Here is a 14,881-nt window from a genome sequence, read left to right as displayed (position 1 = left end):
CGTAAGAATTAAAAGTAATTTAAGATACTAATTAGTAATTGTACAAAAATATAGTAATTTACTTTCTACGAATTAACTTTATTGTTATTTTATGGAACAGAATAATATATTCTCTCCATAAATATAATTTATGTATACACAAAACTTTCTATTGTATAGAAAATAAAGTTTAATTAAGATCAAAATTTGTTTCCACTGTTTAAAGCGTTCAACAAAATGCAAGACACAGAACATTATATATCAAATGCTTAAATGTGTAGATGATTTTGTTAATACATTAACACTAAATACCAAGTATGAAATACTTATATGCGAATAAAACAAATACATCGAAGGAAAGTTCTTTAATTTTTGCATAATTAAATACATTCTATTTTAACGATATATACACTTATTAGTTCTTTAATCTAGGACGCAGAAATTTTTGTGGCTCAGTTTTATATATATCCCGGACACGTGCGAGAATCAGAAGTACCTTTCTCAGTGTATTTCATAAAGTAAGTGTTTTCCACTGGCAAAATTACATTAATTTCATTCAAATTGGAAACATTGGTGTAAAAACGTATATATAATGTTAGTTCAGAGTGTAAAAATATCAATCGACTACAGTAAATAATGCGGCAACGTATTTGTGAGTATTCAGATATTAAGTACTGTACAATGCCATCCTTTAAGAAACTTAAATTGTTTCGTAAACTAAAGATAGTTACATTATTGTAGTAGAACCACCTCTATAGGTAACACTGCCTTAAACATGTTCAGCATATTAAAATAAACATCTTCTATGCTATGTTTACCTGATGTAACGTAATACATGTATTAATATGAATGTAATATTATGGAACTATTACAGTATGATGTATTATTTTACATCACACAATTTGTTTGTCTATCTGCCGTCTGTTCTGTGAGCGAGTCAAGTTCCTACCTAATGATGTACAATCAATTTAACGGTATATGTAGTATTTCCTTGAGACCAGATATTTATAATTTCACAGAAGTCCAATGTTAATGTAGTGTTCTTTTTCATTTCTTTTTTTTTTTTCTTTCGCATAAAACCCATTGTTTGCATCTATTGGAACTCATCATCACTGCTCAACAGCATTGTTTTCTCGTTATAATTTTGAGAAATTGTTGCAACACGTTGATGAGAAGTGTGTCGTCTTTGCGGTGGTGGTACCGGCATATTCTGTGGATCATCTGGATCAAAGCTGGATATCCGCATACCACGTTGTCCCTTGGGAGCTCCTGATTGTTACATTACATCACGTATTATCGCTGGCAAAGCCGTGACTAATGGATACATCGATCAGTCAGCGAACAGCGAAAAATCATGCGTGAACTTTCCTCTTTCGTTTAAAGCATTATTGATTGCATCGATTATATGTACAATGTTATATGTGATTTGACAAAATTTTGTTACACATAGCGTTAATACATACAGCTCTTTTATTTTCTGAACATCAATACAGGAGATATATGCACAACACAATCATACTAATTGAACATGCGTGTTATAAAAATAATTCAAATTTGCTAATTCTTGCAAAGATTACTAAAAATGCATACATAAAACACATAGGTAGATAAACAAATTTCTCTTTTTCACAAAGTTAGAAGTAAACATTGCATGAATGAAAAGTTGCTTACTACCAGTGATGCAAATGATAGTGTAATCAGCACAGTGTCTAATACATCTAATTTTTTTAATTTGTCTAATATGTCAATATTAGTTAGAATAATGAATAAGAAATGTTATACCAGTAGGAAAATATTTATTGATGATAATACGAATAATGAAGCGTATAACGCGCTTTTGAATGTAAGTTTAGAAGTGGTGGATAAAAAGAATTTCATGAAAATTAAGTTTTGAGTTCACACTCAAGATTCAAAGAATTTGATTATTATTCTAATTTTTTTTTCTATTTTCTTTTCTACGTTTTGACTTAATATAATTAATTACATATAATTCATTAATTTGTAATCGATTAAATCGAAACGTACATGAAATTATGCAACTGCTTTATCTTGTAATTATCTAACAAATGCATTCAAAATGTCATTAAACAACACTTCAATTTTAAAAAGAACAACCAAGCAAAAAATAGAAGATATCTTTCATTTCTTTAAGAGAGTATTGAAGATTGTAACAGTGAGAAACTACAAAATAATAAAAACTTCCAACAATATTTTTCCAAATTCTTAAATATTTGACAAATTTTTTTATGAATATTTTATAAAAATAAAACTAAAAATAATGTAAGGCAATCGCCCCTACGGCTAGAGACTTAAAATATTGCAGTACACTGTCAACTTCAACGTAACTTGTCCATTTATTTATTTTATATGTAAAATAAAGAACAATAAAGAAGTCTCATAAATACATAAAAGCATAATAAGATAATACTACGTCCTTTAATCATTTCTGACTTATCAATAATATATAATTACAGTACTGCCACAGAATAGTAATCAATCATTATTTGTCTTTTGTAGTTATTAAAAAGCAACACCTTTTATGAAAGTACACTGTACTCTAAATACTCTTGTGTTAAGTGCTTAATTTCTATTGTACAGTAAATTTTCTTAATTGCAAAATGAATGAATCGCGCGTGTGTGAGATGTGTAGGTGTGGGTGTGTGTGTATATATATATATATATGTGTGTGTGTATATATATATTTATACACACGTGCGCGCACATATGTTTTGCATGTGTGTATACATATACATATACTGATTTTAGTATAAACCTTAAATCATAATTTGAGCAGAGAACTCTTTGCCCACCCTGCAACTTCATTCGAACTTAAAACATCAAGTAAATTTGTAGCATTAGTTTTAATAAACTAGAGTGTAGTATTAAGAATTTTTCAATCTCCATTTAAAATTGTACAAATGCCTCATGTCCAATTTCTTGAAATTAAAAAAGTGATGCCTCGCACTCTCATAGTTTTTCATACGGCAAGTTGGTATTAACGTCTGAAAAACAGTAAACAAAAAGTGCCTTCAAAGAACTTCATTCTAATTGGCACGTATAAATTGAACTTACAGTACAAACAATTTTTCTTTCTTTCAAAGAATAACTTTATCATAATTTTATTGCAAAAGATAAATCTAAATGAATATAAACGATGTTTCTGTGCGACTGGAAGGGTAGTGATTTTGCACGAAGTAATAAATAGAAAATATAAAATAGATCATTTTCATATGTAGTTTCATTTTTAATGAAATCAAGTTAGAAAGTACATTTGACATGGGAATCATATAAAACGAATGATAAAAACACTGAAAATTCATAATTGTAGATAAAGGGAAGGTAGTAGAATTAACATAAAACATATCGTAATATTGACAAGGTTTACAAACACAAGTAGAAATAGTCTATCGCTACATCCGTTAAATGCACACATATCGAACGAATTATTTGAAAATCAATTTTCTTAAAAGTGAAACCTTCTATGAAAAAATATTATTTTATAAATTCTACTTATCCTTTTATGTTGAATCAATACCTTCCCAGTTGTCCCACTTATTATAAAATGTATATTATTTCGCGCTTTTAGTGGTTGGCAGTAAATTGAAAGATACAAATTTAATTCATTATAGAAGTAGCCAATATATTCATTTACTTTGTTTAAATTCGGATGAAACATTTTTAACGGTTTTTAAACCTTAGAATAAAATATTTTTCTACCTCTTTTCCATTTGCATTTATGGAGTATAATAAAATTTAAATAAAAAATATAAATGAATAATGAAATATAGATGATTTTAGATTTCATCATTCACTACATCATGCTATATGAAAATATGTCAATCAGATCAAATAAGTAATAAAAGACTTCAAAGGCAATATTTATCAAAACAGACATCTTTGAAAAAGGTAAACTGTACGTACCGGAACTATATTGGGTGTATTGTTGATATTGCGGATGAAAATTGTGGATGGCATCAGTCATTATATCTTTTGGATTCATAGTTTCCTATACATAAACAGTATTGAAACAGTTATATTTTTACTCGTTTGATTCCTAGAATAATATTAAAATTGTAATGGTGTACCTTTAAACTACTACTAATACTTTGCATTGTTACACTTCTCCCTCTCGAATCTGTAACGCAACCAGCTGAATATACTTGATAAGGAAACGCGTAACGTAAAGCTATAGCAGCAAATAACATTTCGATGCAGATCAAAAAATTCTGATAACCAGCAGAAACTGTGCCTGCACTGGTTGATTGGCCTAAGCTTATAGGTGAAATTACATTTGCTTTTTCAAGAATAGCCAATAAAACTCCTAAAATTAAATAAAATTAATTTATGTTCAATAGGAAGTATAAACCTATGTAATATTAATTGTTACCTTGCCAAAATGAGAGAAAGATGACACTCTTGACGGTACAAAACTTTAAGACAGGCTCAAACGGTGTTAGCAGGTCTCTTGTAGCAAAGTAGAAGAGAAAAAGTCCATAAAGGGCAAGGGACACACTGATATTATAAATTATAGTTATATAAATATAGCCCCCATCTGGGGACCAATCTCCATCTCTGTAATGTCCAAATGCTTGAAGGAATATAATAACAAATGCCATCACTGGCTTTACTAAGCAGAATTGCAAGGTTGCTTGCTTGCAAAATCTAAGAAAACCGATAGTATATGTTTTTCCAACTAGGCAGCATGTTCCATATAGGCAATTGGAACGAATGGGTTTACCACGTATTTCAGACATAATATTTCCTTCACCGCCCAGGTACTCGTAGCATAGAGACAAAAAGTTGTATATAACAAATGCTTCATAACAGTCTCGTACAGTGAAGAAATAAACATAATAACTTTCGCTGTTAAAAAATAATAGAGAGACCCAAGAATAAGTTGCATAAATTGGGACTATAAATAGAATTCTCACTATCCATCTTTGTTCAGTTGGATTGGTATACCACCTTAGATGTTGATAAATCTATAAATTGAAACCAAAATGATAGTTTTCATTTGTTGTATCAAAATGAACGTTCCAAAAACTCATTGTCACAAAATACCTGTTGACAAGTTAAGAACAATGCTGCCCAAACAAATGCACCAGCGATACCTTGAGCAGCTCTTGTCTGTAAGAATATTGGTGCCGCTTCCTCCTTGGAAATCGCAGGAACATTGGTTGTAGATGTCATACCGTTGAACAAAGAGCTTACAATCGTGGATGATTCCGTTGCCACGGTACTACTCATATTTTAATCTGAGAACAATCAGTGTTGCAAATAATAATATCAGCTTAATGTTATTGAAGGAAAAGAAAGATTTGGATAATTGTGGTCGTCAATAGCGTCCATTTTTGCCACAGTTGCATAGAAAAAAAAATTAATAAACATTTCTTTTCGTAACACGGAATAAGTGTCGAGATTATGGCTCGCGCGTTAAAAATCAATATATGCACAACAATAACAACGGTACTCCGTTCGTGCGCAAAATTTCGTTTTGTGGACGCACCCGTGCTCCATTCGCAGATTTTTTCGAACGATTCGCAGCATACGCGCGTTCCCTCGTCAACGTATCTTGTGGTACGTGTTCTCCTTTTCCCTTCGTATCGTACCGTACGTGCTGACTCGTACGATCGAGCTTCTCAGAGATTCCCCACTTTCGAATAACTAGTACCCGACGCAATGGTTTACCGACAGTCGTGACCTTCCAACAGATGACGCGAATAATCCACCGAAATTCACTTTTCTTCACTACATACGATCGTTCAGCTTAGATCACCGAGTTTTACTTTTACCCGACATTTTCAAGCATCTCTTCTCTTTCCCTCCTCGATGTCAAACATTCGTAACGGACAGCTTCGCGAAATATGCCAGTCGACAATAAAAATATAACTGGTCTTGCCACTATGCCTATATTCTTCTTCGTCGCACCCGTAAATCTTTCCTTCGATGTTCTTTGTTTTACTCTCACGGACGATCTCTTTTTCCCTTCTCCTCAGGCTAAATCCCCTCCATGATCGTCTTTAATCAACGTCGCAACGCATGCGCTTACCTTCGGCACGTCGCTACATTCTTCGCGATAAATCGTTCGTTGTAGCGAATCTTGTTCATTTTTCGTATTCTGTGTGATTTTATGAAATCTTTTTCTCTTTTTTTTTTATTAGTGTGACTATATGTGCATTTTCACGCAAAGAAAATGATCTTATTTAGCGAATATTGAATTTCTAGAAAACATTTAAGAGTACATATAATGGGTGAATATTTGTTAACTTTCTTTTTGACGTTACGTCGAAGATTACAGGATTTTCAAAAATGTGTCACAAATTGATCAAGATTGTTGATCATAACAAACATAAATGTCATAACTGCGTGTAAACAGTTAATACGAGTGATTTGCTTGTATTCATAACCAACGTGTCAATGCATTGCTAGTGGTTTCCTATGCATCGAGTTTATATATAATTCTACGAAAATGGCATTTGCTTATATCGATGATAATGATGACCCTTGGTAAAAGTCTCAATTTACGTAAATGTAGTAATACTTAATATTTGTTTTGAAACAAAAGCATTGAATTTGTTTTAACGAGTTTTCAAATTGAATAGGTTGGCAGAGTATGATGCCTGTCAGGAACTCTTCAGAGACATTATGGAACAACTTACTGCACGCAATAAATATCCTAAGGTTTCTCAGGGATATGCAAACATATGTGCAGGTATAAAATTTTATATGAAACAATATAGAAGTGAAGTTCAACAACTTAAGAATAAATTGGATATTGCATCACAATCCAAAACTATGTATCCTTTTATCTGCCTATCTAATGCAAGTCACTATTGCTTTAAGAAATTTTTTTCTTAAAATATAAAGGCATACAGAACTATCGAGGAAGCAGAACGAAGAACACGTCAAATAGAAATATTGCAGAGTAAAGATATACAATTGCAAAAATTATATGATGGTCATCCAAGTAACTTGGCAACTTCTCGGGCAAATTTGCTTACATCTAGAGCACCAATTTTTGCGGATGGAGGTACAACTTCCTGGGCAGCTGACGATGATGACGATGATAAGCCTATAGATGTTCAAGTATCTGTTACTGATCTTAAAGCTAAACAAGATGAAATTTTACAAGGTATATATTGGTTTTACTACTATATATTCATTTATATTTCAATGTATAATTCTATTTTGTTTCTTTTAGAACAAGATAGGGGATTAGAAGAATTGCGTAAAGTTATTATACAGCAAAAAGCAATTAGTCAGGCTGTCAATAATGAAGTAGTGTATCAAAATGGTAAATTAAAATTAATTTTACTTAATGCAGGAAGCCCAATTACCGTTCCTTTAAGGATCAACTATAATATTGTTGTATAGGTCATTTTATTTATTGACCAAAAACATATGTTCTTTTTGTTATTTATTATTATTATTATATACGAATTCATTAATTTAACGAAAGGAACTTTAAGGTATTTAAGGAACTGTTACCGTCATCCGTAAAAGCTGTTGAATTACAATCATTAAGAATTTTCACAATGTCTATATTATCTAAAGAATTATACTTTATTACGTTAATAACATAAATATTACAATTGTAGCTCTCGTTCTTTTAGTTAATTTAAATTTTTTTTATCACTTTATCATTTACAATTATACATTTACAAATATAACTGCATGTTACATTTCTTTTGATTACAATTTTATAAGTTTTGATCAAATAGTTTAGGGTAGCGGTAATTGGGTACGTGGCAGTAAATGGGTCCTTTACCCTATTCGTTGTAAGTAAAAAGCACCAAAGATTTCAAACTCATTTTAAAATCTTTGTTTCGATGCAGAAATAATTGATAATTTAGCCGATCATATGGACCACACCGACGAATCGTTAATTAAGAAGACGCGTGGAATAAAAACTCTTAATTTGAAACATCGCACATGTGGTTATTGGGTAGTAATAATCCTTCTTTTTATTTGCATTATTACAGTTTCTTTAATTGATATATAGAAATATGTATTTATAAATTAAACAAATTCCATTGTAAGTAAGTGTTAGTATGTATACATTTGAACTGTAAACTTTTTTTTTATATAAACTAACCTTTTATAAATGTTTGTGAAAAATCTTGTATATTTCTAAATATTCTTTTTTATTCCTTTGATAGTTTGTTAGATTAAAATCTATATTGCTATTGTGTTGTAATATAAAAAATAATTATAATTGCCAAACGTAATATTAGATAGTTCTATTAAATATTCGAATTATTGTTTAAAATACAAAATAATTTATGTCTAAAATTTTGTAAAATTGTGCAAACTATGCCGTTCAAAATACTTAATAGAGCTTTTAATTACTTTAAACAATGAATATCATTGTAAAAATAGAAAAGTATGTATCGTGTTACAATGAAATAAATTCTTACAACTAGAAACAATATTTTTACAATAATCATCTTTATATAAATTACATTTCGCTGATTATCATACAAAACAAACTAAGTTTTCACATTATCATATTATAAATCATTTTCAATTCTACTGTAGTTTTTATTTATTAGGTTTTAACATATTGGAGTTGATGTCCAATCCAAGATTTGTCAAAAGTGCTTTTGGATTAGGATCTCTTCCACTGAATTGTCTAAAAATTTCACTTGTTGGACAACTACCTCCTAAAGATAAAAACGTTTCGCGATATCTGCTGCCAATTTCCTGCATTTTCTCATTATTTGTGAAAGATGTTCCTTGAAATGTACTATATATATCAGCAGCAATCATTTGTGACCAAAGATTACTAAAAGTAAAAATTGTTATCTCATAATTTTTAATACTTTTCATTATATTTGTACACGCGCGCGCGCACACACGCTCACACACAGAGTACATTTTTTAAACCTCACCTGTAATAAGCGGCGGCCCAATCTCCACTAAAAATTAATTCAAACGAACAAATATAACAATCTCTTTTCTGTTGTGGGATTACAAAATATTTACTCCATAATCGATCCATTATGTTTACCCAGAATTCATCACTACAAATTATAGAAGAAATTATTGAACGTATTAGTATTTGTTAGCATTTGCATCACTCAATCTTACCTAGAATACAATTCTAAATCAAATCGCGATAAATATAGTTCTTTGCATAGATTGTAACCAGCTAAATACAATTTTGTATTTCTCAACATTTCAATCATCTCTGTAGATAATGATTCTCCTGTATCTTGATGACAAGACATTTCTCGCAAAAAAGATGGTTCGTATAACCTAGAGACAAATAAAAATTATATACGTGAAATGTTACTAAAAGAGAAAGCAAAAATTTGAAATATACCAATTTTCCAAAAAGTAATCGGAAATAAATGCTGCGTCCCATTCTACAGATGAAAGTCCAGTTATTTCAGCATGCTCCACTCTTGTTAATGTGTGTTGTAACATATGTCCAAACTAGGAGACAACAATTAATGTAAAAAAGAAATATACGTTTCAAAGTATTTTATTTCATTATGCATAAATAATTCACCCTTTTCAAGAGAGTCCTAACATCTTTAAATGAAAGTAAGGATGGCCTTTTATTGAATGGTGGTTGAAAGTTGAATATCAATGCTGCTAATGGTTTTGTGCCACTTATTTTACTTTTGTCCTTTATTGTTACCATGTGCCCCGAATTTTGTAGCACTCGTACTTTTTCACCACTTCTTACATAAGAATCTAAATAGAAGCTTCCTATTGGGTCGGTACTTGATTTCTTTAGATCAAAGATGTTGAAAAATCGAACATCTTTATGCCAAACATCTGGTATTGTACTTTCGACGAACTTCACATTGAATAAAGTTTCAGTTAACTTAAATACACTGGATAATACTTTTGGTAATGAAAAATAAATTTTTGTATCTTCTTCTCTGTACCTATAAATAATGGCAAAATGTAATGGTACCAAGTATAATTTTTCTGTACACTAAAAATAAAGCTCACTTCTCAATTACTTGTATATACTATGAAGATGTTTTCTGCTCCAGAATGATATATCCCACTGTTGAATTGGACCCTCATGACCTCTTTCATTTGCAAATGTACAGAGTCTTTTTATTTCACATTCTTGAGCAGGACGTGCTTTTATAAAAAGAAAAATGTAGACATATATGTATTTGTTACTTGTTGATAAATAACTGTAAAAATTTTACCTATCTTTAATAGGGTGTCCAATGTATGATAAACATTTTGCAAGTTTCCAGCCATTTTAGTTTCCATACTTAAATCAGTATATTTGTCGTATCCTAAGAGTTTTGCCTGTCTTGTTCGTTTATATCGTATCTCTTCTACTAATGTACTTGTATGTGGCACTTTGTCTTGAAATACAGATACTTTGGTAACATCCGCATCCCAAACTTTTGACCTCAGAGAACGGTCAGGACAATGCTCTAAATTAATGTGCAGTGAAAAAAAAATCAATATTTTTAAAATTAAGTCAAATTAATTCTTCATTTTTAATATAATTAACTATGTTCATTGTATTGTCGTACCCATAAATGGTATCTTGATAAGAGGATCTAATGTTATTGTCCAAGGGCCAACCCGATATCGCGCATCATCTTTTACCATAGTTTTTAATACCTCTTCTGGAAAATCTCTCATGATTATAGGATCGTATATTGTATAATTAAACAGATTTGTAGCTGCCTAAAGAACAGGGTATCAGAATTTATACTCCTTTACTTATGACTACATTTACGAACCTCTACTCTTCGTGAATACTCTTCAATATCGCGAATCAAGAGCAATGTCAATTGTGAAAATTTGTCCCTTTCTGTGTCAGACAATCCTAATCCATTTAATTTTCCTTCCAATATGTATTTCGTTAAAACTTTCCTTTGTTCATTGGACAATTTAATGTTTTTATTACTTATGATATTTTTACATGCCAAATAAATTGGTACACAGATGTGTCTACTGGATGAAGCTCTTCTAGCACGCTCGTGAATACTTGTGTAACACCGTGTAGGCATTACACTTTGATTTCCAAGATATAATGTTTTCGCAATGCCCCATGTAATATTCAAAGACACATACATTTCCTCCAAAGGATTTAATACATTTTCAAATAGATTCTTTGGAGAAATATTTGTAATATCTAAATGAAAGCTTTATTAACTGCAAGTGATATTATAAGCTACAAATGGAAAACTAATAGCAAACATTAAAATAAAATTACTTTCAATTTTTCTTCCTAAAGTTTTGATTTCGTCTTCGAATTCTAACGTCTGTCTCCCGATAACGGCTACACATTTTTCTATTGTGATAGTATTAAATTCCGGACTTTTATCCTCTTTCAATAAAGGATATTTCCCTGGTAAATCTTCACCGATTTCTGGAACACTACATTCAAGTATTACTAAACAGTTGAAACATTTATTAACATACACGATATAAAATAATAACCAAAAATTTTCAAGGAAAAATAAAACGGAATAAACCTTATTAATACGTACAGTAATAAATAACCATTGCGTTTTGGAATTTTCAAGAAATTATTCTGTGATAAAGTAACTATTTTTCCGTAGGACGAGACTATCTTAGCAGTTTTTAAGAACATCATATTTTTACAGCTCTTTAAATTGCATTCTCAATCGATCAAAAACCGGTTTTTCGTAAGTCAGTTATATCGCTTTTGCACTAACCACACTGCGTACAATAATTTCGTCATGAATTATACCGATCAACTGAGTCCTGTGCACGTAGTTATGTTTCGACACTTTAACATTAACTCGTTCGAATACTCAGCAATATCCAGAATGAATATCGTCATAGAAATAAACCTTGTTCGTAAAAAATTGATGAGGAAGTAAGAAAATAAAATAGACTTTCATTAAACAAACGAATTAGACTTTCTCATAATATAGTTATTAAATAAAGTATTTGATGCATTGTGTTTACGATAGCGCCATCGCGCATATCAATATCTAGAAGTTCATGTTCAGAGATTTGAGAACACTTACTGCCTTGATACACATATTTCAGGGTAATCATAATTGGCTGGAAAAATTGCGTATGCAGGCGTGTGCAAGTGTAAGTTAGTTGGTCAGTTGGATGCGCAAGTAGTGGGACATCAATTTTTCTGTCGAGCCTTAAAACTACGATTCATTTTCCACGTCAAAAGTTTACGTTCGCGCAAATATTTTGTCTGTTTAATCATTACGAATCGATTCTTGCAACGATGTCGGGAAAATTACGAAAAACTGATATTCAGTGGGATAGCCCTACAGAAGAAGATGATACATACGAGTGCAAATACAATATGAAATTATGGCATTCGTTGAGAAACACTCTTGTATCTGAGACCGAGACTGTCTCGGAACCACGAAAGCGGGGCAGGGGACCTTCTAAAAGGCCTTGCTTGAATAGAAATGCTTTGATGGCTCGAGAAAATAGACTGAGGAAGAAAGCATACCTTGAAAAAGTAGAAAGCAAGCTATCATTATATCATCAAGAAAATAAGAAATTGGCAAATATTATAAAGAAACAGACTATTGATATTAAACGGTTGAGTGGCGAAGTTGCTTATCTTAGAAGTGTCCTAAACAATAACACTAGTATTACAGCATTGCTCAAAACTATCAATGACGGTCTCCGTAAAATTAATACACAGAAAAAGAATTCATTCCAATCACATCATGTTTCTCAGTGTTCAACCGAATTGGAAACTCAACATAAATGCACATGTTATCTGAATGCAAAGGAAAATGTATTAAATTCTCAAAATAGTAATATGTTTATTGACAATGTCACTAATGATTCATTAACTGAGCATAGTACATCGGAAAGTCAAAGCAGTGAACCTTATATGAATGTCAAAAGTCAAATTACTTGTAAGGATTTCAGTATTGATAAGAATTTTTTGTTGTCCTTAAATTCTGATCACACTTATACTATTTCCAAAACTTCTGTAGCTGATATCAAGAATAATCCAGAGAACAAGGAAACAACAAATACAATAACGTCAACTACAAGTTCTATATCGGAAGATAGTTATATGGATAATACAAAAGAATTGGACGGTTTATTGCCAATTACTCAAGCAGATTTATCCAATATAGATGAAAGAAAGGATACTGATGCCATTGGTATTGACTTTGATCAATTGTCTTCATTCAATATGGATATATTTGAAGACCTTCCTAAATGCGACGAGATGATGAACACAGTGGAGAGTCTAAATGATACATTCAGTCTTTTCACGGAGGAAGGAATATCCCAGCAGAGTCTAGATAATACTGGAATCTGTCTTCATGTTAATTCTGACAAAGTATCTTTAGAACTTTGTTCCATTTGTCATTTAAATAGTAAGAACTTGGGGTCAAATTGAAGGGGGAATCGATCGTGACTGGTGTAAGCTCATTTGACAATGAGTCACCCGTAGAAGAGGCCAAGCCAGATATTCTGGAAGTATTTCTCGATCAGTGGAGTATAGACGATTAATGAAAATAATGTACTATTTTAGTCTCTTTCTATAGAAACCCTATAAAATATAAAACAATGTTTTATAGATCAATAGTAGATGTTCCCCATATTTTCAGGTATATCAAGAAGATATATGACGTCTAGGTGTACCTGTTGCCAAAACGTTATAGAACTATTTTCTTCGTGGAGCAAAAGTCGTGTTTCATTAACGTATTATACTATATATATGTATATATACACACGCGCGCGTGCATACATATGTACATAATATACATGCACGCACGCACGCACGCACGTACGCACACATGCATATATATATATATATATATATATATATATATATATATACACATATATATATATATACACACACATATACACATGCATATATACTTATGTGTTTATGTATGTGTGCGAGTGTGCGCGAGTGTGTACGTGTGTATATATATTTGATTAATGATGGATTTTTTGACGTGGGTAAAATTTCTAATGATTGTAATCATTAATAAGTATGAAGTATTTTTATCATAGCCAGCATCATTGGTAATTTTCACTAACGGTATTTGACAAGATAAAGATTCTTGTTGTAAAACATGTTATTTTTTTAACTTTAATTGCGATAACTAGAACGTGGAAGCTATTGGTTATCTATATATAATATAAAATCATGTTACTTCTTTTCCTCTGAGACTGTAATTCTTTGCTTTTTACAGGATGTTTGCACTGAAGTTTGCTAGCAAGGATCGTGCAAAAAGGTGGGGAGTATAACTTTGTTAATGAAATGTTTTAAATATGTTCAAATACAAACTTGTGCATTATGCGTTTGATTATGTTAGCATTTAATAAATTATGCTCAATTTGTAATACATACAATTTTTCTGTTTCATCTAGTCAAGGTCTGGCATTCCTGATGCGCTTTGGTTAACGGCGTAACATATTATTTTGGAGCAGTTACAATTAATTCTTGTTGGAAAAATATGCGGAATCATGATCATCCCCTTCTTTTGCATATATATATATATAATATATATATGTATATATATATATATAAAATTTATATATAATATATATATATATATGTATATATATATAGTACTATATATTATAAACAGGTTGAGTATGAATATAGCGATAATATAATACGTGAAACAATGTAGAGATGATAATGTGTAAAACCTACTGTAAATATCTTTTCAATAATTTAATTTTCAGCTGCATCTCGTGGATATTATTGGCAATGCGGAATATTCCAACCACTGATTGAGTTTTGCGGTAATTAAGACTAAAATCAAAGAACCAAATAGTATATAAAATATTTCTTCCCTGAACACTAGTCAAAAGCGCTCTTGCAATGCCAGAGTTTTTATTTCTTTCAGTTATACATACAATGTTTCATGTTGGAAAAGTTATACAAATATTAACGATACTGATTAAATGTTATAGAATATTTTGC

At 30.9% G+C, this 14,881-nt stretch overlaps 4 protein-coding genes across 11 annotated transcripts; 2 read left to right on the top strand and 2 right to left on the bottom strand.

Moving 5' to 3' along the window:
• Positions 1-329: 329 nt before the first annotated feature.
• Tmep (Transmembrane endosomal protein) lies at positions 330-5,932 on the bottom strand. Of its 2 annotated transcripts, none has more exons than XM_076312490.1 (6): positions 5,486-5,932; positions 5,041-5,234; positions 4,367-4,961; positions 4,065-4,300; positions 3,901-3,985; positions 330-1,248 (listed from the first exon to the last, which is right to left on the bottom strand). In XM_076312490.1, the coding sequence occupies exons 2-6, from the start codon at positions 5,224-5,226 to the stop codon at positions 1,073-1,075; spliced, it is 1,278 nt and encodes a 425-aa protein (XP_076168605.1). In that variant the 5' UTR covers positions 5,227-5,234; positions 5,486-5,932; the 3' UTR covers positions 330-1,072. The 2 variants fall into 2 exon arrangements, with proteins under 2 accessions (XP_076168605.1, XP_076168606.1); XM_076312491.1 differs by lacking the exon at positions 330-1,248 and adding an exon at positions 2,064-2,981.
• Positions 5,933-6,021: 89 nt separating this feature from the next.
• Positions 6,022-8,104, top strand: Syx8 (syntaxin 8). Of its 2 annotated transcripts, none has more exons than XM_076312505.1 (5): positions 6,022-6,486; positions 6,582-6,776; positions 6,855-7,111; positions 7,181-7,273; positions 7,815-8,104. In XM_076312505.1, exons 1-5 carry the CDS (start codon positions 6,449-6,451, stop codon positions 7,979-7,981), a joined length of 750 nt encoding a protein of 249 aa, XP_076168620.1. In that variant the 5' UTR covers positions 6,022-6,448; the 3' UTR covers positions 7,982-8,104. The 2 variants fall into 2 exon arrangements, with proteins under 2 accessions (XP_076168620.1, XP_076168621.1); XM_076312506.1 differs by having other exon boundaries at positions 6,022-6,504.
• A 306-nt stretch (positions 8,105-8,410) lies between these two features.
• On the bottom strand, positions 8,411-11,764 carry LOC143147332 (uncharacterized). 2 transcript variants are annotated; one of them, XM_076312486.1, is made up of 11 exons: positions 11,460-11,764; positions 11,183-11,346; positions 10,707-11,101; positions 10,494-10,650; positions 10,155-10,391; positions 9,957-10,083; positions 9,494-9,878; positions 9,305-9,417; positions 9,070-9,237; positions 8,871-9,002; positions 8,411-8,764 (listed from the first exon to the last, which is right to left on the bottom strand). In XM_076312486.1, the coding sequence occupies exons 1-11, from the start codon at positions 11,564-11,566 to the stop codon at positions 8,521-8,523; spliced, it is 2,229 nt and encodes a 742-aa protein (XP_076168601.1). In that variant the 5' UTR covers positions 11,567-11,764; the 3' UTR covers positions 8,411-8,520. The 2 variants fall into 2 exon arrangements, with proteins under 2 accessions (XP_076168601.1, XP_076168602.1); XM_076312487.1 differs by lacking the exon at positions 11,460-11,764 and having other exon boundaries at positions 10,707-11,112; positions 11,183-11,318.
• Positions 11,765-11,885: 121 nt separating this feature from the next.
• LOC143147336 (uncharacterized) lies at positions 11,886-14,474 on the top strand. 5 transcript variants are annotated; one of them, XM_076312499.1, is made up of 3 exons: positions 11,886-13,456; positions 14,142-14,183; positions 14,320-14,473. In XM_076312499.1, the coding sequence occupies exon 1, from the start codon at positions 12,185-12,187 to the stop codon at positions 13,331-13,333; it is 1,149 nt and encodes a 382-aa protein (XP_076168614.1). In that variant the 5' UTR covers positions 11,886-12,184; the 3' UTR covers positions 13,334-13,456; positions 14,142-14,183; positions 14,320-14,473. The 5 variants fall into 5 exon arrangements, with proteins under 5 accessions (XP_076168614.1, XP_076168613.1, XP_076168611.1 ...); XM_076312498.1 differs by having other exon boundaries at positions 11,886-13,544; XM_076312497.1 differs by having other exon boundaries at positions 11,887-13,456; positions 13,545-14,183.
• The last annotated feature ends 407 nt before the right edge of the window (positions 14,475-14,881 follow it).

Source organism: Ptiloglossa arizonensis, chromosome 5 (assembly GCF_051014685.1).
Source record: "Ptiloglossa arizonensis isolate GNS036 chromosome 5, iyPtiAriz1_principal, whole genome shotgun sequence".
Taxonomy (NCBI): Eukaryota; Metazoa; Arthropoda; class Insecta; order Hymenoptera; family Colletidae; genus Ptiloglossa; species Ptiloglossa arizonensis.
This window is presented reverse-complemented; position numbering and strand designations above follow the sequence as displayed.